The sequence below is a fragment of the Heterocephalus glaber genome, unplaced genomic scaffold (genome assembly GCF_053883595.1).
Source record: "Heterocephalus glaber isolate CG9 unplaced genomic scaffold, H.glaber_assembly_v1.0 deba00001452, whole genome shotgun sequence".
Lineage (NCBI taxonomy): Eukaryota > Metazoa > Chordata > Mammalia > Rodentia > Bathyergidae > Heterocephalus > Heterocephalus glaber.
This window is the reverse complement of record NW_028258302.1, coordinates 19,085,128-19,110,946: the sequence shown is the minus strand read 5'-3', so window position 1 is coordinate 19,110,946 and position 25,819 is coordinate 19,085,128. Positions and strand designations below refer to the sequence as shown.

The 25,819-nt window shown below is 43.9% G+C and overlaps 1 protein-coding gene across 8 annotated transcripts in view; it reads left to right on the top strand.

Annotated features, from left to right (window-relative positions):
* Positions 1-24,362: 24,362 nt before the first annotated feature.
* Zbtb40 (zinc finger and BTB domain containing 40) overlaps positions 24,363-25,819 on the top strand; it is a 71,099-nt gene continuing 69,642 nt past the window's right edge. For 5 of the 8 annotated variants that reach the window (XR_002396962.2, XM_021263024.2, XM_021263023.2 and 2 more), the window contains exon 1: positions 24,363-24,531. Coding sequence is in view for 4 of the 8 variants with exons in the window: in XM_021263024.2 (XP_021118683.2) it covers positions 24,437-24,531 (95 nt within the window). In the remaining 4 variants the exon portion in view is untranslated. The remainder of the gene's footprint in view (positions 24,532-25,819) is intronic. The other 3 variants (XM_087215608.1, XM_021263021.2, XM_021263022.2) reach the window with 3 other exon arrangements.

Below are 25,819 nucleotides of genomic sequence, written 5' to 3'. Positions count from 1 at the left end.
GCCCGCGGAGGAGACACAGCCAGAACTGTGAGGAGCCAGCGCCCCCCAGTGGCGCCCGCGCGGCAGCGAGGGGACGCAGCGCAGGTGCACATTCGCTGGTCCCTGGCTCCTGCGCAGTCTAATTAGTGCTCTGTCCCAGGGAGCGTGGGATCGTGTCATTTCAATCTGGAATGAAACTGAAACCATCTAAACGGACATTCTCACCACACAGCCGAGATCTCTAGGCCCGGAGTGGACATAGGTCCTTCAGGGTCGCGTGAGGCATCCGCGCAGGAAGGACCCAGGGCTCGGGTCGCTGGCCTTCCCTTCAGCCCCAGTGCAAGGCTGGATTCGTCGCTGTCTACCTGTCCTGCCCCCATTTTCTCCGCGGCCCTCAGGGCCACCAGACACACCAGGTAAGTGGGAGGGGCCGAGGGGGAAGAGGGACACCGATGGGCCCCCAAAACCTTAACAGCCGTGTGACTCTGTGAAGTTACTTAACCCCTCTGTGCCGAGGTTTCCCTCTCTGTGAAATGGAGAGAGTCTTAGTCCCTATGTCTCGGGCTTGCTGTGAGGCCCAAGTGAGGTGAAAAGGAAGACAGTCTCGTGGCACAGCTGCCCAACATGTGACTGCCCTGCCGTGGGCTTCGTGGTCATTCAGCGCTTTCAGTGTGGCTCCTGAACTGTCACAAGCTCCCCTGATCCTCCCTTTCTCCACCCCACTTCCTCTCAAGCCCCAAAGCTGTAAATCAGCCCCTGGTGGGGGCATCTCTTGCCTACCGCAGGCGCGGTCCTGCAGAGGCGGTGGTGTGCACAGGACCTGGGAAGTGGGTGCCTTGGGCACTGCCCCGTGAGGTCAGCAGGCCTCACTGGCCCCGGGAAGCTTGGCCAGGCTGAGTCAGAGACAGCAGCTGGGACCCCCCAGGTTTCCTCCAGGCCCAGGAGCAGAACAGGTTGAAAGCATAGCCACGACCTTCTGGGCTTCTAGACAGATCCCAAGGACCAGAGCCTGGCACATGGACACCCCCAGAGAACTTTGAAAGCGCCTTTGCCATTTTTCCTTTCCCACCAGGCTTGGAGCCAGGCAGATGCGGGCTCAAATCCTGGCTGTGTGACCTTGGGAAGAGCTCTGATGTCTCTGAGCCTCAGTTTCCCCCTTGTGTAAATGTACCCCAGGCCTGTTCATGGAAGGAACATCACACTCACAGTCCTTTCTCCCCCAGTCCTGCTGTTCCTCTTGGATTCTGTCTTGCTAGGTGGCACGGCCCATTCAGCCACCATGGGAGCAGACCCTGCTCCCCTCCCCCAGTGAGGAGGTGGATCCTGCCACACCTGTCCGCCCAGCTCCTCCCACCCTGAGGCCACTGCTCCTCTTGCCAGGGTGAGGTTACAACACCCCTACCCCCACTGCCACCAGGGGCCCACACCAACCCTCTCCACACTTGCTCTGAACCTCGTACCCCCATGGCAGAGCCAGTACACCCAGGTCTGCAGACACCAAGCCCTCAAACATCATCTGTTCGCCCTCCCTACCCCCACCAACCAGCCCAAAGCACTCAGGGTCCCTTGAGGTTCCCAGGCCTCTGCCCACTGCCCCAAGCACCCAGCACCCCCGTTGCTGCCCCCTCTCAGCAGCCATGTGGAGCTGGCTCCTCCTGTGGACACCACTGGCCCCTCGGACCTGCTGCTGCCTGACCAGGGAACCTGGGGTGGGAGGGACCACTGGTCAAGAGCACAGCCTGTGGGGACTGTCTGCAGGGTCTTTACAAGGACTTGCTGCGGGGGATGTGTGCAGAGTCCTAGTCCAGGGGCTGCCACATAGTAGGTGCTCAACAAATGGAAAGGATTTTTCTTTTTGGGTGATTGTTCCTCCATGAGACTGAAGATGCCTAGGACAAGACTCATGTCTTATTGATCTTTGTGTCCCCAGTGACTCGCCTGGGACCTGACCCAAGGTAGAAGTTTAATAGATGTTTCTAAATTGGTGGATGGAGGGATGAATGGGTGGAAGATGTAGCTGAAAGTGAAAAAAGGAATAAATAGACACTGCTGTTTATCTGGTACTTGGTGATCAAAACATGCAGACCACTCAAAGTGATGGCATCCAGCCCCAACCTTGAAGATGATTGTTTTTATCTCTATTTCATGGTGAAGGAGACTGGCTCAGAGACATGAAGACACCTGCCAGGGTCCCCTGGTGATAATGCTGATAACAGTGCCAGTATCCAAAGTCACTTCTGTCTGGCCACAAACCCCAGGCAATTTCCTTGTCCTCAAGATGCTTCCTGAGGGACAATGGGAGGAGCAGCAGCCAGTACCCCAAGGAAATAATAGCTAGAATTTATGTAGAGTCTGCTCAGCTTGCCAAGCTCACAGTTATCATCCTCACAGGAAGAGAGACAACTGTTGATCATGCCATTAAATGGATGAGGAAACTGAGACCCAGGGAGTCTGCAATAGGGTGGGTAGATCCAGGGTCCTGCCTGCCGCGTAAACCAGTGCTGGCCAGGCACGGTGGCACACACCTGTGATCTCAGCACTCTGGGAGGCTGAGGCAGGAGGATCACAAGTTTGAGCCCAGCCAGGGCAACTTAGCAAGATTGTCTCAAAATAAAAAATAAAAATGGGAGATGGGGATGTAGCTCAGAGCAAAGGCCCTGGGTTCAGTCCCCAGTGCCAGCAACAGTGCTTGTGTTCTTGTGGATGCCGTGTAATAATATACTGTATTTTACTCAAGCTTTCGTGGCACTCAGTTTCCAGAGCGCTTTTACACTCAGGGCCAATTCTTCCTCCCTAGTGTCCCTGAAGCTATGCTAAGCAGGGAGCGCTGCAACCTCAGGAAGCAAATAGCTTCAAGGAGCCTCAGGGACCCCCCTGCCATATAGGGAGTTCAGTGGTCTCTCTAGCCCCAACCTAAGTGTTTTAGTTCTCAAGCCCGCGCTAGCTCCCGCACTAGCGGCCTCTCAGAGCACCTCTGCCGTTTCTTAGGAAATTTAGACCTGACCCGCAACGCGCAGACGGCTGGCAAGCCCAATACTGCCGCGAGGTGGCGCCAGTGTCCAAGGAACCGACTGCAGCCTCGAGCTAGAGGGATACAGCGGGAGAACAAGGCCCGGGTGCCGTGTCCCCCTGCCCTTTCTAGACTCCTGATAAAACCCTGGCTTGTCCACTCACATCCACAGACAAGCTAGTCACTGGATGGATGAATCAGGACTCTCGTTGCCTCCATTCAGGGTAAACCAGCCAGGGAATCAACCACAGGTCCCCTTGGTGCATCTGGGGATGTGCAGTGTGGGCTTCAGCGGAAATCTTTCTACAGTTCTTAGGCAGCTGTCTTTTCAAGCACAGGAAACCCAATTAAGTTTCAATTCCAGACCAACAAGGAATAACTTGTAGCATAGGTCTGTCCCAAATGTCACATGCAATATTACAGTTAATCCTCCTTGATCTGGAATCCAAATTTATTTGAGCATCCTGGATTTTGACTTGCTAAACCTGATAACACCACTGTATTATGCTTGGGGGGTGAGGAATGAACCTAGGGCCTTCAAACCCACTTACATTCCCAGCCCTTTTTTAGTTTTAATTTTTATTTTATTTTATTATTTATTTATTTGTTTGTTTATTTATTTATTTATTTATTTGGGGGGTACTGGGGATCGAACTCAGGTCCTTGCACTTGCACAGCAGGTGACAAAACCACTGAGCTAAATCCCCAGCCCTTATTTTTTGTTTTGAAACAGGATCTCCCTGGGCTGCCCAGACTGGGCTTGAAAATAAGGTCCTCCTGCCCCAGCCTCCCAGAGTGCTGAGATTATAGCCATGCGCCGCCACATCCAGTGCTACTATACACTTTCATCCTTGCAGCTGCTGAGGTGGAAAATTCTGTCTTCACATTACAGGCACCTTCACCAGGGGGACTTGTCTGCCTCGTACAGCCGGTGAGCAGCAGGGCTGCAATTCCAGCCTGGGCCTGCCTCCCAGGTCAGCACCCTCATCAGGCTCCTCCCTCATCAATGAGGGGAAAGAGAAAAGGCTGAATTCCTCTGCCTTCCAGAGCAGTAGCCAGTTACAAATCGGCTCTGAGGGGAACAAGTCCTCAAAATGGAAATACAGGGCTGGGGGTGTAGCTCAGGGTCAGAGCTCTTGCTCAGCATGTGTAAGGTCCTGGGTTTAATCCCCCAAAACACACACACGTGGACACACATAGAAATGACCAATTTGCTAGCTAGCTGTGGCGGTACACACCTGTGAACCCAGCTCCACAGGAGGCTTGTGGGTCACACAGCTGAGAGGCAGCTAGACTTTGGGTTTAAGAAGCAGGTGCAGGAAACTGATTATTGGAAAAATGACCCAGCCCCACCCATGACTAGCTGCATGACTTTGGGCAAGTTATTTGACCTGTCTGTGCCTCAGATATGGGAACAATAGTACTACCCATGCACAGGGTTGCTGTGGCATCCTACAGTATATGAGGTCAAAACATATGGTGAATATTTAAATTTTTTAAACTTACTACAATAAAAGACAGGTTGCTATTAATCCCCCTCAAAATACAGTACCTCACTTCACGAACTTAATTCTGGTTGCAAACTGAACTGGACGAGAACCAAATCAAATTCAATGGTTAAGTTCAATGTTGACCTTGTGGGGAAATTTGATTTGGTTCTCATCCAATTCAGTTTACAACCAGAATCGGGAGAGAAGTTTGTGAACTGAGGTCCCACTTGCTTCAAGAACATTTATCCCACTGTTCTTGCTACTTTCTGAAGCAGTTCTGGAAGTCCTCTTTTGTGTCTGTAGTTCTATTGCCATGGCTTCCTCAATGTTCTGAATTGACTCAAAACATTTACCTTTCATGGTCATTTTGACTTTGGGGAAGATCTAGAAGTCACATGGGGCCAGATCCAGCCAATAAGGTGGATGAGGACACACTGCAATGTTTTTAAGAGCTCAGGGACTCGGCAGCAGCATTACTTTATTTTTAATCACATTTCATAAAGAACTCAGGAAAGAGGACTTCCAAAACTGCTTCAGAAAGTGGCAAGAACAATGGGATAAGTGTGTGCAAAGTGAGGGAGGGTGTTTTGAGGGGGATTAATGGCAATCTGTTACCTTGTATTTATTGTAATAAATTTTTAAAATTTACTACTCATTGTATATTTCAATAACATCGTGTACTTATGAGCTCTGTGTATGTGCTCCAACCTCTGTGTTCCACAGAAGGTGACACTGAAGCCCAGTGGAGGAGCTGCCTGCCTCAGACCACACATAAATGAGTAGCTGAGCAGAGCTTCAAGCCCAGGTCTCCAGGCTGAACATGTGAACCTTGTCTCAGAGGAAGAAGAGAGAAGTCAGCATCAGATGTCATCAGGAGCCTGGCTCCTGGTACCCCACCTTCTGATTTGTCCCACACCAGTTGGCCCAAGGGAATCCTACCCTTTCAGAGGTCATATACCCAAGTTCGATCCTCAAGTTCTTTTTCACTAATATTATGAATTGATTTTATTCCCTCCACAAATCTTGGCAAGGTTCCACCCCATGCCAGACACTGTGTTAGGCACACAGGGCACGAAGAAGATTGGCATATGGCCCCTGTGTCACCTGGTTTAGGGAGAGAAAAGCAAGTGTCACTGAAAGACCCCAGTGTGAACGGCAGCAGGAGTTGGGACCCCAGGCCTGGGGCACCAGCGGGCACGTGGGGATATCAGAGATGCACTGCTGGAGGATGCAAGAGCCAACTGAGGCCTTCGGGACAGAGAGGGTTGGCCAGGGGAAGAAGAGTCAAGAAAGGCCTTCCAAGCTGGAGGAACAGCATGTGCAGAAGCCCAGAGGCCAGACAAGAAGGAAGAGAATACAGCATCATCTGGTGGGCCCAGGACAAAGGCAACAGGGCTCTATCAAAGTTCTCCTGCCATAAGAAACCTCTGCTCACCCCATGCCAAGCAGGACCCAAATCAATGACACCGAAGGACAGACTCCAACTTGGAGACTGGCTGGAGCTCAGGCTTTGTGCTGCTGTGGATATGAATTCATCCTCCACTGGGGACCCAAGCGTGGAATGGAGGCCAAGTGTCATGTTGTGTCCTGAGAGTCACCATAGTGAAAGCTGGGGTGCTGGCTGAAGACAGATCTTCAGTGCATCTCCACCTGTCTCATCTCTGTGCACTTGATGCGGAGGAAGAATTCTAATTGCTGCTAGGCCAAAGAGGCAGGCAGTGTGCCCTTTGAAGTCTCAGGGCTACACCTCCTGGGGTGGGGAGTTTTCCCCAGCTGGCTCTGTGCTTGCTCAGATTTTCCTCTGAGGGTCATTACCACCAGGGTCACTGGCAACACTGCATTCTGGGGAGGCCAGGGATATTTGCTGGTTATTGGATGATATTTCTTCTGGGGTTCTAAAGGAGCCTGCATTGAGCAGATGCTGAGAAGTCTGAGATGCCTGCATTATGGAAACCGTCGACATAGTTATTCCCAGGAGGAAAGGATGGAGGTGGGTCTGAAGGGAGCCTGGATCTTTAGTCTGTGTCTTCTGGCATTGCCTGGGAAGTCCCAGCATCAGTCATCCTCAGAGGTTTTTGTCTCTGGCTGCAAACAAGTTGCAATTATCAAGTTCTGGAGCTGCTACCTTCTCAGCCCCCTTTCTGTCTACTTTCTCCACTGCACCTCAGCAGTGCCTGGTCAAAGCCACCCTGCAGTGAAGCCTGGAGACCACGTTGGCCTCCTAGCAGGCAGCCAGCCAGCCTCCACCTTACCCTGCCGTGATCTGTTGTTCATTCTATAACCAAAACAGTCACTCTGCCATAGGTAGACTCTTAATAGTTTCAATCTTGCTGCTTAAAATCCTCCCATGCATTCACTCATTTAGTTATTCATTCACTTTCTCAGCAAATATTTACTGAGCCCTATTATGTCCCAAACATTATTATTATTATTATTGTCATCCTCATCTTTTTTTTTTTATTTCTTAAAACAAGGTCTTGCTATGCAGTCTAGGGTGGTCTTGAACTCACTATGGAGCTCAGGATGGCTTCAAACTCGCAGCAATCCTTCTGCCCCAGCCTCCCAAGTGCTGGGATTACAGGCAAGCGCCACCACACCCAGCCTTCCAAGCAGTATTTTTGTTTGTTTGTTTTTTGTTTTTTGGTACCGGAGATCGAACTCGGGTCCTTGCGCTTGTGCAGCAGGTGGCGAAATCACTGAGCTAAATCCCCGGCCCCCAAGCAGTATTTATTACAGTGCTAGGAAAACACCAGGGCCAAGTCCCTGCCCTCATAGAATTTCTCTTCTATGCATAGCAAGAAATATAGAAGCTGGGCCGGGGAGTTAGCTCAGTGGTTTCGCCACCTGCTGCACAAGCACAAGGACCCGAGTTCAATCTCTGGTACCAAAAAACAAAAAGAAAAGAAATATACAAGCTGAAGCTGGATGTGGTGGCACATGCTTGTCATCCCAGCACTCTGAGAGACTGAGGGAAAAAGATCAAAAGTTCTACGCCAGCCTGAGTAACTTAGGGTGACCCCATCTCAGAATAAAATAAAAAGGCCTGGAGATATGGCTCAGTAGTAGAGCACTTAGCTAGCATTCATGAGTCCCTGGGTTCAATCCCCAGTACTACAGAAAATAGAAGTTAAAATTTTAAAAAGAAATATGTGCGATGTGATATCAGGTAGTAAGAAGTGCTAGAAAGGAGAAAAAGTATCAGGGGAGATGGCCATGGAGAGAACTGCCACGCCACGTAGGGCTGTCAGGGATCTGACCTCCCTGAGGAGGGGACATCGGAGCAGAGACTGGAGTGAAAGGAGCCTGGCTGGGCAGAGATATAGAACCCTTGGTCTCCTACACATCACATTCATTACAAAGCTCCAGACCTGAGGTGGTGAAGGGTGGGCACAAGGGCAGGCAGAGAACTGCAGCTCAGAGAGCTCAGAAACAGACTTTACTTTGATGGGGATTGGATTACAGCAAAGGGGAGACCAATGGCCTTCTTAATAAATGGCATTGGGGTAATTCAATATCTCTAGGGAAAACAATGTATCTCCTACAATTTTCTTCAACACGTACAACATACTGGTAAAATCCAAGCAGATTGTACATCTTAACGCAAGAGGGAAAACAATAAATTTTCTCAAAGATAATACAGGAAAATATTCTCCTGCCTTAATAGCAAGGAAAGACTTCAAATCATTCCGCTGCCTCCTATGGGATATTGTTTTTCATTAACGGTAATGTTTTGAGCCATTACTGCTAAAGCTTAGGTCACTCCCTTGTTAGCCAGGCCCCGCCCAGAGCACAACTAACTGCCGACCACCTTGAGCTGTCCAACCAACCTATGCATGCATGGACAGGGTTTTTCAAAAGTGGATCTGAGACCTTACCTTGGTGTCATTCAGGAATGGTGTGTGTGCGTGCGTGTGTGTGTGTGTGTGTGTGTGTGTGTCCGTGTCCGATGAAGTGAGGATGGAAAGCTTGGAAGTTTCAGATCATGAGATCCTACTACTACCTGACTTCCTGCCCTGGGGAGGCCTTTGGGGAGAAGGTGTGGATACAAAAGGGGAGGCAGGGCTCCCATCCCAGGAAGTGAGGGCCAGACTCAGTGCCATCCAGCTCTGTGTCAAGCTCTGTGCTGAACCCTGCATTTGCTATTTTGTTTAACTACACAATAGCCAGAGGTGGGTAATATCATCCTCATCTTACAGAAGGGAATGGTGAAGGTTTCAAGGGGTAAAATGGTCCCTCAGCTCAGTGGATGTGAGCACAGGTTTGGGAGATAGGACTGTTTATGACTCCTAAATCACCCACCTACTCACCTTGAGTAAGTTTGTGAACCTCACTGTTGTCAATTTCCTTGTCTCTAAAATAATGTTTTTAAAAAAAAACAAAAAACACTAAGGAGTCTCCAAAGTCTTTTCTTATGAAGGGGAGGTGCTGAGTACATTGTAGAAAAGGTGATGTGTTCACATGTTTGATATCCCATTCAGGTATTTTTGGAAGCCCTGTGCTTGTGGCACGTGTCTGTGACTCTGCTAGGAGAAGCCTCGAGTAGGAAATGGTCCCTGAAGCAGCCTGCAAGGTTGGAGGGGAGTGGGTGTGGAGTGGGCTGCCTGACTCCACAGGGGTCTGCTTCTGTCCGTATGATCACACCGTGTATGCTTCCCTCATAGCCTCTATCCACTGCTGACCAATCATCAGCTGGGTTTCACAAGACAATCCTGTTGTTCTTTGCCAATAAACTGCATACAATCAGGAAAGACAATGATATCAACTTTCCAGGACTGTTGTGAGGGTTGAAAAGGGTAACAGATGCAGGGAGATGGGCTCTGTGCTTGGCACATAGTAAACTTTCAATGTGTATGTTGACCACAGAAATAGGAGGTCACATACATCATTGAAACAGAAGCATAAACTGTAAGTCATGCTCTGTCTCACTGGCTACAGAGTCTGCTGGCGTTTAGCACAATGCCCGGCACACTGTATGGGCTCGGGCATATCCCATAAACAAATATTGCACGTATGGCTCGTCCATTCTTCTCAGGCACTGTTCTCCTTCTCTGCCACCATGTACCATGCAGCTTTGTTCCACCATAACCTTCTGACATAATGTCCCTGCCTTGGAATCAGCCAAACATGGACTGAACCCTCTGAAACTCCAAGCCAAATAAACCTTTCTTTAAGCAATGGGTGTCAGATATTGTGTCCAAGTCACAGGAAAGCTGACTAATATAACAGACAAGGTCTCTGCTCTCATGAGCTCATTTTCAAGTGTGGGGAGACAGATAATAAATGAATAAATATAATTGATATATATATGATATAATAAGTAATGATAATATGATATAATATATGATATAATAAGTGGTGCTATGAAGTAAAACAAAGAAAGATAGAGCTGAGACAGGATCATGAGGATACCATTACAATGATAAAAAGCCTCTCCAGAAGATGACATCCAGGGCTGGGGATGTGGCTCAGTAGTAGAGCCCTTGCCTAGCATGAACAAGGCCCTGGGTTCGATGCCCAGCATGGCAAAATATTTTTTAAAAAAAAGATGACATTTGAGCAGAGACATGAAGGAAGCCATGTGGATATCTGAGGTGAGAGATTTCCACACTTGGAAACAGTTGAAAGAAGAACAAATGCATTTCATCCGGCTCTGAGACCGCGTTCTCAATCGACTGAAACAAAATAAAGGCTCTTTGTAGCACAGAACCTGAAAGTGGGACAGAAATATCCTCAACATGAAAGGCAAACCTTTGGTTAATCTGTTTTTGCTGTTATTGAAATCTTAAGTACCTCCTTTATCACAGATGGCACAAAACCTGCAGGGATAGAGACACTTTAGAAATACAATTCCAAATGAAAAACAAAACAAAACAAAAAAATAGCAATGATAATGGCCTCGCAAGAAATAACTTGCAATTGTAAGGGCACTGCTTGATGAGATTAAACAGTTGGAGGCAAATGATTTGAGCCTCAAAGAGGAAAATATTCATATAGATCATCGCACAAATCCCGTGTTGTAGCACAGCAGACTCAGCCGTATTCTGTTCGGGAAATTGTTGTACATTCATTCAACAAATATTATTGAGCACTCAATTATGTAATCTGGGTGTTTTGGGTGGCCTGAAAGGTGACACAATCCCAGACCTAGCTTTAAAGGGCTTCAGTCTGGTCCCCAATTTATTTGGTATGTTGTTTATTGTTTTATTTTATTGACTGATTGTGGTACTGAGAATTGACCCCAAAGCCTTCCTACTGAGCTATGTCCTCAGTCCTTTTTATTTTTTATTCTGATAGCTGCTAAGTCACTAAGTTGCCCAGGTTGTGCTCAAACTTGAGATCTTCTTGTCTCAGACTTACAGACTGCCAGGATTACAAGTGAAAGTCTCTATGGCTGGCTTATTATTTTATTTTTTATTTTATTTTTGTTCTGCTCATCTTCCATTTCTAGTCTCTTGCCCATAGGCATAGATCTCAGATCTTCTGTTCATTTTATTTACATTTATAATTGCAGTTATACTTTAAATGTATACCGGTATACATATATGTAAATTTATATATATACATATTTATATAACTTATGATATTGTTATATGTGTATATTTAATGTATACAAGTGATATGCTACTATATATATCTCACGCTGTTTCTTCGAGATCTATTATTGTTGATTAATAGGATCTAGTCCTACTTTTTGACCATTGCATTACAGTCCATCAATTACACATATTACATCATATTCAATAATTTTCCATTGAAGAACATTTAAATTGCTTTCAACCCGGTTATTATAAACAATGCTGCAGTAAACATCCTGAGCAGGAGAGGGTGGCACAAGCCCCACTTGGGAGACTGGGGTAGGAGGACCGTGAGTTTGAGGCCATCTGGGTTCAAGGCCAGCCTGGACTACATTGTAAGACTCTGTTTCAGAAAACCAAACCAAACCAAACCAAAACAAGAACAAAAATTAAAACCCATCCTGAACATATTCCTTTATATTCCTTATACAAGGATTTCTCTGGGATTTATACACAAGGTGAAGTTTGGAGTAGAAAATGATACGGATTTTGTGTTACTAAATGCCTCAAAATTGTTCTTCAAACTGGCTGTACCAATTTTTACTCCCCCTAACAGTGCATTTCCCCCATATACTTGGCAGTTTGATATTATTCCATATTTTGACCACTTTTTTTTTTTGGTACGGGGATCGAACTCAGGACCTTGTGCTTGCGAGGCAGGCAGCGGAACCACTGAGCTAAATCCCTGGTCCCCATATTTTATCTAGTTTATTTAGTTAATTTTCAGGGATTTCCAGTTATACAATCTCATTATTTCCATTTTAAATATCTGATTGTGTTGAATAATACCTCCAACTTATTGTTAAAGAAAAAATAGAAATAAGGGAAATCTTTTGTTGTTCTAAAATTTTAGAGAGATTATATCAGGGTTTCCCAATTATGAAGATGGACTGTGCTAATAATTTTACTCTAAAAAGAAAAAGTAAATTAAATTTACCAAAATTCAAAACTTCTGTTTTTGAATGACACGTAAGAAAGTGAAAGGGCAAGCCACAGACTGAAATATTTATAGCAGGCAGGAGGATTCCAAGTTCAAGGCCAGCCAAGGCTGCATAGTAAGACTCTGCCTCAAAAATAGATAAATAATTTTTAAAAGTGGCCTTGGATCATTTGTAAATGTGTATTTCAAACTCCAGGGCAATCACCAAAAAAGTAAAGAAGTATAACTGATATGCCAAGAAAGAATAGAAAATGGGATCATATAAAATGCTCAAGTAAAACCTCAAAGGACAGAAAAGCATGGTTGACAAAAATAGGAATAAAGAACAAGGGCAAAAACCAAAAGTATAACTATGGTAGATATTAATCCAACTATGTTAACAATAATTTTAAATGTCTAAAATAATCTAAATGCTAATTAAAAGGGAGGGATTGTCAGAGTGAATTAAAAAGTAAGGCCCAACTATATGCTATCTATAAGCCCCTTTCATTTAAATATGAAGAAACGTACAGATTAAAAAGAAAAGGATAGGGTTGAGGGTGTCGTTCAGTGAGGATTTACGTGGCATGAGTAAGGAAGGCCCTGTCTTTGATCCTTAGCACTGCATTAATTAATTGATGAAGAAAGATACATCATGCTAACACTCACCCAAAGAAAACAGGAGTAGCTTTATTAATTTCAGACAGCTCAGACTTCAAAGCAAAGAAACTTAGGATTTTTGATGGACAATACATAATCATAAAGGTGTTAGTGTTCCAAGAAGACTTAACAATGCTTAATATATATGTGCTTTCTACAGAACATCAAACTATACAAGACAAGAGTTGATACAGTTACAAAGACAAATAGATGAATCCATTGTTATAGTTGGAGAATTCAATACCTTTTATCAAAAATCTAGGGCTGGGGATTTAGCTCAGTGGTTCCGCCACCTGCCTCATAAGTGCAAGGACCCGAGTTCGATCCCCGGTACCAAAAAAAAAAAAAAGAAATCCAGCAGGCAGGAAATCAACTGAACTATCCCAGTCAACTGGATACAACAGACATGTACAGACCATTTCATTTAACAACAGAAGATGACATATTCTTCTCAAGTTTATATAGAACATTCACCAAAATTGAGCATATTCAGTCATAAAAACATGTTAACAAAGTGTAAAGAATAGAAACTATGCAACATTTACTCTCAGACCACAATGGAATTAAACTGAAAATCAGTAACACAAACATATCTAGTAAATCCCCAGATACTGTGATATTAAAGAATACACTCCTGGATAACACGAGAGTCAAAGAAAAGAATCTCAAGAGATACTTAAAAAGATTTTGAACTAAATGAAAATGGAAGCCCAACTTTATCAAAATGGAATGCAGAAAAAGCAGTGTTTAGAGGGAAATTTATAGCATTGAAAGCATGTATTAGAAAAGAAAAATCTAAAATCAATAATCTAAGATATCATGTTAAGAAACTACAAAAGAAGAGCAAATTTAATACAAAGTAAGCAGAAGAAAAATACTGAAAGTCAGAAGTTGATGAAATTGAAAACAGGAAATCAAAGAAGAAAATCAATAGCTGGTTCTTGGAAAAGATGAATAAAATTAACAAGCATCTATCCAGACTAGTTAAGAAAAAGAGGAACAGAAGTGATATATGAAGCAATGACAGCTAAGAATGTTCCCAAATCAATGTCAAATACCCAACCACAGCTCCACGAAGCTCAGAAGACCCTAAGCAGGATAAATGTCAAGAACACTGAACATACACATATCATATTCAAACTTGAGAAAATCAGACATAGGCTAAGAAACAAAAGAGACAATGTAATATATTACTATCAGAAATGAGAGAGAGACTATCACTACAAATCTCAAAAGGATCATAAAGTAATGTTTTTGTTTTAGAAAACTTCTCACTATTTAGACCAGGCTAGCCTTGAAATTGTGATCTTCCTGCCTCACCTTCCCAAGTACTGGGAATACAGGTATATGCCATCAACCAATTCCTTCTAATTCCTTGAATGACATAATTCACACAAGAAGAAATAGATAACCAAAATAATCTATCTATTAAAGAAGTTGGATCAGAAATAATCTTCCTTAAATGGAAATAAAAGGCCCAGGTAAGCTCACTAGTGAATTCTACCAAATATTTAAGGAATTCTCTACAATCTTTTCCTTAAAATAGAAGCACAGGGAATATGTCTTAATCCATTCTTTGGGGACATGATAAATGCTAAAACCAAGTAAATGCATTATAAGAAAATTACAAACCAATATCTCTTATGAACATAGATATACACATCTCCAACAAAATATTAGCAAATTGAAGCCAGAAGTGTTGATACATGCTTGTAATCCTACCACTTAAGAGGCTAAGGCAGGGCCAGGCATGGTGGTTCATGCCTATAATCCCAGCATTTGGGAGGCTGAGGCAGAAGGACCATCATAAGTTTAAGGCCAATCTGCACATGAATTCAAGGCCAGCCTGAACTACATAGAGGGACCCTGTCTCAGGGGGAAAAAAAAGGTTGGGGCAGGAGGGTAATGAGTTTGAACCAGCCTGGGCTACATAGCAAGATCCGGTCTCTAAAGAAAATTATCAAATTGAATTCACCAAAGTATAGAAATAATTATACACCATGACCAAGTGGGATTTTTTACAAGTGTGCAATGCTAGTTAAACATCCAAAGATCAATAAATGTAATCCATCATAACAATGGACTAAAGAAAAAAGCAAATAAAATCAATAGATGCAGAAAAATATATGATGAAATCCAGTGTCCATTCATGATAAAAAGTCTGAGCAAGCTAGAAATAGAGGGAAACTTCCTCAACTTGATAAAGAACACTACAAGAAATATTCAGCTATCACCACACTTAAAGGTAAGAAACTCAAAATTTCTTCAAAGATCAGGAATAAAGTGAAGCTATCCCTCTCACTTCTGCTTCTCAGCATTGTACTGGAAATCTTAGATAATCTAACAAGAAAAGGGGGAAAAGTCATACGGGTTGGAAAGGAAGGTGTAAAATTGTCCTAGTTGGAGGGAGCTGACAGGAAAACTAGAAACTACAAAGGAGCTGGAGAAATGGGGCACAACACACAAAAAGAAAAAGCAATCTGGAAAGCTAATTTGATTCCCTGGGAGGGGTACCTGTCTCTGCTAATACAATATAAACCTGGAAAGGGTCAGCTGTTCTAGGGAGAAACAATGAGTCAGGCCAACAGTGCTAGCCCCAAGAAAAGCCCACAGTTATTGTAAATTGCAAAAACAGCATGGTTTTTCCTCTAAAAATGACCACATGGCAGGCTAAAGTTGGAGAAGAAATCCATTTAAGGAAGATTATTTCTGATTCAAGATCTTTAATAGATAGATTATTTTGGTTGTCTATTTCTTGTGTGAATTTTGTCGATTATATCATTCAAATGTATATGACGCATATTATAAGATCACAGAGCAATGAAACTAGAAATCAATGGCAAATGAAACCACAGAAATTATGCAAAAACATGGAGATTAAGCAATACACTGCTGAATAATCCATAGGTCACAGAAGAAATCAAGGAAGAAATTAGTTCCTAGACTCAAACGATAATGCCAGTACAACATACCAGAACCTACAGAGCACAATGAAAGCAGCCCTAAGAGGGAAGTTTATAGCTATGAATTCCAGTATCAGAAAAATAGAGTGAGCCCAAAGAAATAACCTAATGATGCACCTCAAGGTCTTAGAAAACCAAGAACACCCCCAAATTCAAAGCTAGGACAAGGAAGAAAATTATAAAGATCAGATCAAAAATTAATGAAAATGAGGACTAAAACCTCAAATATATAAAGAACTAAAAAAAATTAGACCCCATAAAATAAAAGACTCAAACAAAAAATGGGCAACTGAATTGAATAGATCTTTCTCAAAAGACGTACAAATGGTCAATAAACATATAAAAAATGTTCGAGGGCCAGGGATTTAGCTCAGTAGTTTCACTGCCTGCTGCGCAAGTGCAAGGACCTGAGTCCGATCCCCAGTACCAAAAAAAAAATGTTCAACATCTCTGGCCCTTAGAGAAATGCAAATTAAAACAACACTGGGATTCCATCTCTCTCCTGAAAGTGGTTACCATCAAGAAATAAAATAATAACAAATGCTGGTGAGGCTGTGGAGAAAAAGGAACACTTCTACACTGTTGGTGGGAATGTAAACTAGTACAACCACTATGGAAATCAGTATGGAGACTCCTCAAAAAACTATAACTAGAAATTCCATTCCACCTAGTTATTCTCTTTCTAGGTATTTTTCCTGAAACGGTGAAAGACATCATATTATAGGGTTACATGCATACCCATGCTTACAGCAGCGCAATTCATAATAGCTAAATTTTGGAAGTAGCCTCTATGTCTATCAACAGATAAATAAAGAAAATGTGGTATTTATACATAATGGAGTACTACTCTGCCATAAAGTATACATTGAGTCATGTATGGGAAAATAGATACACTTTGAGACCATAATGTTAAGTGAAATAAATCAGACCCACAGCTTAAATATCTCATGTTTCCTCTTATGTGAGAAACCCAATGTATAAATGAAGAGCAAAATAAAAGATAAATAATAGGAAACAGGGCCGGGGATTTAGCTGAGTTGTTCCACTGCCTGCCTCACAAGCTGAGGACCTGGGTTCGATCCCTGGTACCAAAAAAAAAAAAGGAAACAGAGATAGATCTTTTGCAAATGGATCCAAGAGATAGAGGGAGGGGGTTGGGAAGAGGAAGGGAATGTAAAAAGAATGACGATGTGTTATGTACATGTACCAACTCCCCATGATGAAGGTAATCATTATGTACTACAAATATGTGCTAATAAAGTAAAAATTTTAAGAAATTCTGAAAGAATTAACACACACATATGCACACACACACACACACACACACACACACACACCCTACTGAACCTGACAGGTGATTATAGCAAGGTTGAAGAATACAAGATTACTTTTTTTTTTTTGGTACCAGGGTTCAAACTTGGGACCTTGCACTTGCAAAGCAGGCAGTGGAACCACTGAGCTAAATCCCCGGCCGAAGATTACTTTTTTATATACCAGCAATGAACAGTTTGAAATTAAAAACACATTATCATTTACAGTAGCATATTTTCCACATTTGACAAAGTACATCTTTTCTCTTTTTTTGGAGAGGGGGGTACCAGGGACAGAACTCAGGACCTTGTGCTTTCAAGGCAGGCAGCGAAACTACTGAGCTAAATCCCCAGCCCCATCTTTTCTCTTTTTAAAAATAATATTTAAAAAAGTACTCTAAAAATAATATTTATTTATCTTTATAGGAGATTTTTTGTGGTTGTTTTTTTTTTTTTGTTGGTACCAGAGATCAAACTCGGGTCCCTGTGCTTGCAAGGCAGGTGGCATAACCACTGAGCTCCCCAGCCCCTATTTATTTTTTATTTATTTTTTGAGACAGGCCTTGAACTCACTAAGCAGCCTAGGCTGACATCGAACTAGTGGCGATCTTCCTGCCTCAGCCTCCCAAATGTTGGCATTATAGGCGTGCACCACCACATCCGGCAAAGTACATCTTTTCTTGATAAAAATTTTCAACAGTTTATATATAGAAGGAAATTTCCCCAATATAATAAAGGCTGTTTATAAAACCTCAGTTAACATTATAATGGAAAAAAGCTGAAACCTTTTCCACTAAGACCCAGTACAAGGCAGTGATATATGCTTGCCACACCTATTCAACCCAGTACTGAAAGTACTAGCAAGAGCAATCAGATAGGAAAAAGAAATAAAGTGCATCTAAGTTAAAAAGAAGAAATAAAATTAGCTCTATTTGCAGATGACACAATTCTATATGTAAAAACCTCAGATTCTCCAAAAAATGTTAGAGCTAATAAACAAATTCAGTAATATTGTATGTGTATTGTAAAGTTGTTTTATATGTTGCAGCATATAGAATCAACATCAGTGCATTTTTATACACAGAAAATGACCTGAGAAAGAAATTAAGAAAATCCCATTTATGATATAAAAAATAACTGGGAAGAGCCAGGTGTGGTGGCACACTCCTGTAATCTATAGCACTCTGGGAGGCTGAGGTAGGAGGATTAAAATTTGAGCCCAGCCTGGGCAACATAGTGAGAAACAGTCTCAAAATAAAAAATATACAAGGGTCTGGGGACATAGCTCAGTATGAAGGTCCTGGGTTCAATTCCCAGTACCACAAACAAACAAACAAACAAACCAAAAAGCCAATCTGGGAATAAATTTAACTAAGGAAGTGAAAGATCTGTATGCCAAAAACTAAAATATTGATTAAAAATTGAAGATATGTTGTTACTGTACATATTTATCAGATGTGTCAAAGAACAAAAATTTTAACAAATTAATATAAAGATCTTACTTGGTTTTATTTTTTATTCTAGAAAGAGGTCATACATCACTCTGTAACAGGACTTCTTTGAAATTTCTCTTCGCTTACCCTGAAGGAAGATCCAGCCATTGTCCTGACTGACTCCATTTTGCTGCTCTGGCCTGATCTCTCAGGTCCTTCCAGAAACAGTGAGGCTGTTGGCTTATACCCTGTGATGGGAACTGAGGCCACATCCCCACTTCAGGCATGAGCAATTATCTCATGACCAGAATGGAATTGCCCCTAAAGCAATAATGATTTCTCCAGTAAGATCTCTTGGAGCCAGACCGAGTTAATGATTAACCAGACCACAGTTGGATCACAACTGCTTGACTATGCATACTTCTCACTCTCCCCACTTTTATAATCCCTCTTCTTGTTGGTACCCTCAAGATAGGCCTTGGGACATAGGTCCCCCTGTTCTTCTGCATATGGCCACACTGAATAAATTCCTTTCCTACTTCACCACATTTGTCTCACTAACTGAATGCTGGAGGCTGTTGGGGCCACCAGAGCTGGGCCTCTGGCCTAGAATTTCAGTAACAGTTTCATAAAGTAGAGCAAATGTTCCAATAGCCAAACTGCAGAAGGTGGTTTTATAGGCAAAGAAGGACTGAAGAAAGCAGACACAAAAAATAAAAAGTGACTTAGTCATTTCAAAATTCCTTTCCTTATAAGATGGGGACAGAGAGACAGAATTTTTTTTTTTTTAAATTGGTTGGTTAGCAGCAGTTACTTTAAATTACCATCTTTGTGAAAGGATTAAGGCAAAGGAACTTCATTATCATGCCAATGGAAAGTGGGCTGTTTGGGAAATCTGGCTGTTATCTCTCTAATCCTTTCTCTGAGGAGGTTAGATAAGTAGTGTATTTTCAGCTTGGTGACACAGAACTTTAGTATGAGTGACTCCATTTTGATTTTTAGTCTGGTCTGTAGGGGCCTAGTACAGGAACTTGGTCCAAAACAATGACCTCCTGTAATTCTTATTTAGCAAAACCCACAGAATGTACAACAGGGTAGAGGACAGCGGATGGGGCCTGTGATCTATGTCAGGGGGCTGCTGATTGCTTTCCTCTTTTCCCTTCAGCACTGCTGGGCATTGGACCCAGAGCACCACACATGCTAGGAAAGCAATCTACCACTGAGCTCCATCGCCAGCCTGATTCCAGCAATCTAAATGTGAGACCTCAGGTGCCTAAGGGGGCAACTGAGGCAGGAGATTCACTCACAGGCTATCAGCAGATGCAGGTCCACCGAAGTGCTATGGGCTGCTGAAGGGAGACAGTCTCCCTCCTCCTTGTCTTTTGTCGTCCTGGATGGATGAGCAGGAGGCTGACCTTTCTGAGGCATTCGGCAAATTCCAACAGCATCCTCATCTGAGACTCTTGTATCTGCTGGGCACGATCAGAAGGTCTGGCTTCATTTGGACTGAGAAAAGGAGAGTGAAATTCTAACACTTAGAAAGCCAGGAAGGAGAATGCCAAGGCCCAGACACCTACTCTAACAAATAAAAAGCATATGTCGGGTCTGCAGCAAACTTCACTTCCACAAATACCACCGCTGCCTTGGGGAAATGCAGAAACATTTGACTGGGCAGCAGCTGGGCAGAGCATGCTATTTAAAGACTCAGCTTTTGCAGCCCAAGGACTTTGGGCTTAGGATTTGATTGGAAGGCGGAGAGAAGATAGCAAAACCATGGAAGAACACAGATTTGGAGCATAACATCAGCAGGTGGTTGGCTGCTGATGTGAACTCTGAATGTGTTAAATGAGTTCATTTTAATAAAATTACATCTATCCATCTCTCTTCGAGTAAATTAAATGTGTTGGCTCATGGGAAGTGTCCAGCAGATAATGCTTGTTGGATAGAAGCTGTCATTATTATCGTTAGTATCTCTCTATCCATTTACTTGTATAAATATGCCAGGAAATGGAGCAATCCTCATCTATAATGATAGGTTACTGCTAGAGGGTAGGATTTACAGTGACTCAGATTTCACTCTTTTCTTTGTACTTTTTCTGTAATCCTCAAATTCCTTACAATGAACATATTTATTCTGTAAAAGCCAAGTTAATATTTTAGGTTGAAAAAAGTGCAGGCTCTAGAGTCAGACTGCCAGATGTATATCCTAACTCTACTGTTAAGAAGCTAGCTGGGTTTTTTCCTATTCTTCCTCTTCTTGTTTTGAGAGACAGGGTCTCGCTGAGTTGCCCAGGCTGACCTTGAACTTGCAGTCTTTCTTCCTCAGCCTCCAGAGTAGCTGGGATTATAGGTATGCACCCTATCACCTAGCCAAGCAGTTGGGTTTCTTTGGACAAATTATTTCCCTTCTCTGGGTCTGTTTCCTCTTATATAAATGGGGTAACAATGTTACCTATTTCCCTGAGTAACTATGAGAATTACATGAGATAATCTATGAGTCACTTTCCTGTAGCTGGGACAGAACACCTGACGCCTGCAACTTAACGGAGAAATTTCTTTTGGCTCTCGGTTATAGTCCATGGTCAGCTGGCTCCGAGCAGAAACATCATGGGGGAAGGGCCTGCCAGAGGAAAGCTGCTCAGCCCACGGCAGCCAGGAAGCAGAGAGAGAAGGGAGGAGTGGGACAAGGTCACACCTGCAGTGGCCCATCTCCAACTAGGCCCCAACTTCTAGCAGTACATTTAACTCTGATCAGTCCGCTCATTCACAGATGAGTGTAATACCCTCAGAATCTACTACATTCCACACACCTAGAGGCTTGGGGAACATTTCACATCTAAACTATAACAGGTAGTGTTGTTGTGGAGATTGGCACAGTACCTGGCAGAGAACAAGAGCGAAATAGATGATGATTGCTCTTCTTAGCAATAGAAGTAGCTGCGATGGTGTTATTTCCAACTATGGCAAGGATGAGTGTTCTCCTCAGCTCAGTGTCCTCAGCATGTATAGTCACTCTGGAAACAGCTGTAGGGTTTTTGTTTGTTTGGTGCTGGGGATGGAACCCAGGGTCTCACACAACCCTGCCATGGAGCCACAGCCACAGCCCCTCAGCTAGCATTTACCTGGAGCCATCTCAGGCATCTGATGAAGGGACGTGAATAAGAACACTCTCTACAAAGGAAAAAAAAAAGTAAAAAGTCCTTAAGTACTTTCCCCCTCAAGGTCAAGTTCTGAGTCCTTTTGGTGGTTGGGAAGCACCTCCTTTTTCTAAAGCTGCTGGGGTTCTCTGAAGAAGTGAGGCCTTTGGAAGTCCTTGCCATGAGTTCCTTGTTCTTCCCGGTCACAGCTGGCCGGAAGCCAGCTCTCTCTGACCCTAGGCTGTTTGTTCGCTCCCTCCACTTCCACAACAGTGGGAATGAACCCAAGACCTTTGCAGTGAACTACATCCCCAGCCCTCCCCAAATGCTGGGATTATAGTATTTTGCCACCATGCCTAGCTTCTTTTCTTTCTTCCTTTATTTATTTATTCATTTATTTATTTATTTTTTAATTTTTTTGGTGGCAGGGGCTTGCATGCTAGGTAAATACTCAGCCATTGATTTACTATCCCCCTTGCCCTCCTACGCTGTTCTTCCTGAACTGCAGGCAAGTCAGTTCCATAAGAAAGTCTAATATGGATTAATTATCCCTTATCTGAAATGCTTGATACCAGAAGTCTTTGGGATTTTGGAATATCTGCATATACATAATGAGATGTCCTGAAGATGGTACACAAGTCTCAACATATAAATGCTGCATACATATCTTATATACACAGACTGAAGGTAGTCGTATACAATACTTTAAGCATGCCTACATTTTGACCTCCAGCGATTGTTTTCAGATCCACTGTAGAGCTTTCCACTCAAAGCCTCATGTGGACATGATGGGTATGGCATTCCCTGTTATGTCTGAGACAGTCCTTCCGGAGGAATGATTCCTCCCCACATTTTCTAAATATTCTACAATAAACATGTACTGACATTCTCTGTTTAACAATCAATTTCTGATCCTGTGACTATGTCGTTAATGAATTGGTCGTTAAATGAGGAAATGTATATAGTATGTACATTACAATATTCACAGGAAAGAAATGGTCAAAGGAAACTCCAACTTGATGACTTTGCTTTTATTTGCACAACTCAAGTGCAGTACTGTAATGTATAACAGAACACAAAACTACAGTACTGTACTGTATAGTACAATCAGCAAAAATTACAGTACTGTATAAACAAGGTGTACTGTACAAAAGAAGACATTGAGGCTCTATAAAGACGTACGGAACTGTACCAAAAAAGATGAGTCATAAGTCTGAACAGTTGTTAAACAGGTAGGTTGTTAACAAGAGATGCCTGTATTCCTTTTAAAATTAAAAAAAAACTTTTAGAAGTCCTATTCTTGCGGATTGATATGTAGCTCAGCGGCAGAGCACTTGCCTAGCATATGTGAGGCTCTAGGTTGGATCCCTTGGACTGAAAAAAAAGAGTCCTCCTGTAACCATGGTTCCAGGAATTCTGTGTACATGGTGGCGGTTTTCCTTGTGGTTTATCCCCCAACTTGGTACTGGGGATGGAACCCAGAGCCCTTGCACTGAGCTACATTCCCAGTCTTTTTAATTTTTTATTCTGAGACAGATTTTCACTAAGTCACTAAGTTGCCCAGGCTGGGCTCAAACTTGAGATCCTCCTGCCTCAGCCTCCCAAATACCACCATGCCTGGTGGTAATATTGTTTTTTAAAAAATCCATGAATTCAGTGAATATTTCCAGAGCTCTTACTATGTGCCAGGCACTCTTCTAGGTGTTTATATGCGAGATCTAGCAATTCCATATTGTGGGGCTCCCATTAGGAAGAAACTGGCGACGGTGGAAATGGCTCAGAGGACACAATAGTTATAGATACAGCTCTAGGGACTACAAAAATGACTGAATGTTAGCTATAGTAAAGCTGATCCTGAATGTGACAGCGATGTGTGAGTATGATAGTGAAAGTGACTAAGAAGGACAACAGTGTACTGAGACTGACCTGTTAATGACTTGACTAGGTGGCAATGAAAGTAGCTGAGTGAAGACAACCCCACGGCGGGAACACAAAGCGCTACAGTAAACAGGACTGCTTCAAGTTTATTGTCACAGGTAGTAGGTGTATATTGGACAATGGCAGTAAATATGATGGGCCAGGCGACAGCAACGGTGCGAATGCCAGCTCTGCCCAGTAGAATGAATTGTGATTAAAATGGCGATAGTCGGACAGTGACAGCGCTCAGGACTGAATATTGATACTGATGTAATAGCTGTAACCACAGAGGGAGCTCGAGCCAAGGACAGCTAAAGGGTGCATGGGATAATAGTAATTGCGTCCACCGAGCCAGCGCCGACGGGATTTAATTTAATACTGTCTTGGTCTGACTTACATCTGATTCTGTGAGGATGGCAAGGGGAGGTACAGGCTTCAACGAGAAACGCATAGTGCGTGACGAAGTACGTGAGAAGAAAAACGTGCAAAACAAAGCTACAAACACTTCCCCAGCAAATGCCCCCAAACCCTAGAACTCCGAGAGGGAGGGGCGGGATCACAAAGACATCGCCTCACCGTGATTGGTTGGTACTCAGCCCGCTAGCCTATCACGTCCGAGCGGCGCAAGCTCTCCACCAATGAGAATGTGTCTGGGGACGGGACTCGGCCAGGCCTTACAAGTGAACGTGTTGCTTTGGAAAAAATAAATCTTTTGTCTACTTCTATGTCATCCTTTGAAACAAGATCTTATCCCTGGAGCTGCCCCAGCAAGGGGCGGAGAAACTCCAGTAGAACTTCCCCAAGGCTCTATGGCGATGGGGCGGAAGAGCCAAGGTCAGACAGCCAGAGAAGGATGGCCACCCGCTAGCCTCGGAGGCCTAGCATTGGCGGAGAGCGAGCACTTGACGCAAGCCCCGCCTTCTCGCGAGACCGCCCCCGGCACGTGACGCGGCCCAGGGCAAGGACTCCCCGCCCCTGCCCGCGTCTGCCCCTTCCGCGCTGGCCTCAAGATGGCCGCTTGCTGGCGTCTCTGGCGCTGTTGAATGGCGAAAGCTTTATTGTTCCCTTCGGGCAGGAGTGTTCGTGTCCTCTATGGCGCTGTCAATAAAGAACGGCAGTTTGAATCGGTGCTGAACAGGTAACCATAGAAACGGGGCTGGGACTCCGCGTGGAGACCCCTTTTGCAGCTGAGACCCAAGAGGCGCCCCAAGTGACGGGCTCTCGGAGACCCTTCCGCGTGGTCAGCTCTATGGGGCTCGTCTCGGTCACAGTCGCCTCCCTCCGCCACGGGACGTGGGTCCCCGGGACAGCACACGCCCCGGGCCCAGGCACCGCGTAGTCTCGGGCAGGGAGAGGCCTCGGGGACCCGGTCCCGGTCGGGGCCTGCTCTCCGCTGGGGTCCTGCCTGGGGCCGACAGGAATCTCTCGATCTCGCAGTCTCCTTCCGCCTCCCCCATGCCCAGCACCCGGCATCTGCAACCTGCAGACCTCAGCAAAGTACTTTCCTCTGATCTCCCTCTCCCAGTTTTTGTTTGCCCAGAGCTAAGAGTAGTTTTTACGTTTTTAAATGGTTGGGGGACAAAGAGAAATGTAGGTGATAATGAAATCAAACTTAGGTGTCCGTAAGTGAAGTTTTATTGGAACGCGGCCATGTTCATTGTTTATATGTTGTCTATGGCTGCTTTCGTTCTCCCGGGGCAGAGTTGAGTAGTTGCATATTTCTCTCTGACCTTTTACAGAAAAAAATGTGTCGACCTCTGCCCTAGACACGAATGATTGTATCATTGTTGTCCTGCGATTTCCCCAGTCCCTTCTCACTAGTGGGCCATGCACCTATAGCTCTTTGCTGACATAACATTCTGTCTTCCATTAACCCTCATGTTTTGCCGATTATTCTAAGTAGTTTCCCTTACTTTCAATCGCAGTTAATATACACTCAGCGCCTACAATAATCCAGATGCTTTATTTATATTCATACCTTGTTGTGCTTTACTTCCACGCCTTGTAAGTATGATGTTTCCGTTTTACAATAGAGGAAGAAGTGAGGAGAGGGATTAAGCAGTTTCAGGGTGTGCTAGGTTTTAGGGCTGGCAAAGTGAGCCCCTCCCGGGAAAACTCCCGCCTGGTTTTTGGACATGTTACTTCAGACTTTCTTTCAAGTCTGGAATTGTATCAAACCTTGATATAAGTTAGGTTTAAACAAATTCCCAAGTGAAATGTTTCTGCACTTGGCTTGTATTTATTTAATTTATTTGATGGTCTCTTTATGTAATGTAGTTCAGGTTGTCCTTGAACTCACTCTGTAGCCTAGGCTTGCTTTGAACTCACTGTGTAGCCCCAGCTGGCCTGAATATTGGAGCTTATCCTCCTGCCACAGCCTCTCAAGTGCTGGGAATATAAGCCTACTCCATTTAAATCATCAGACT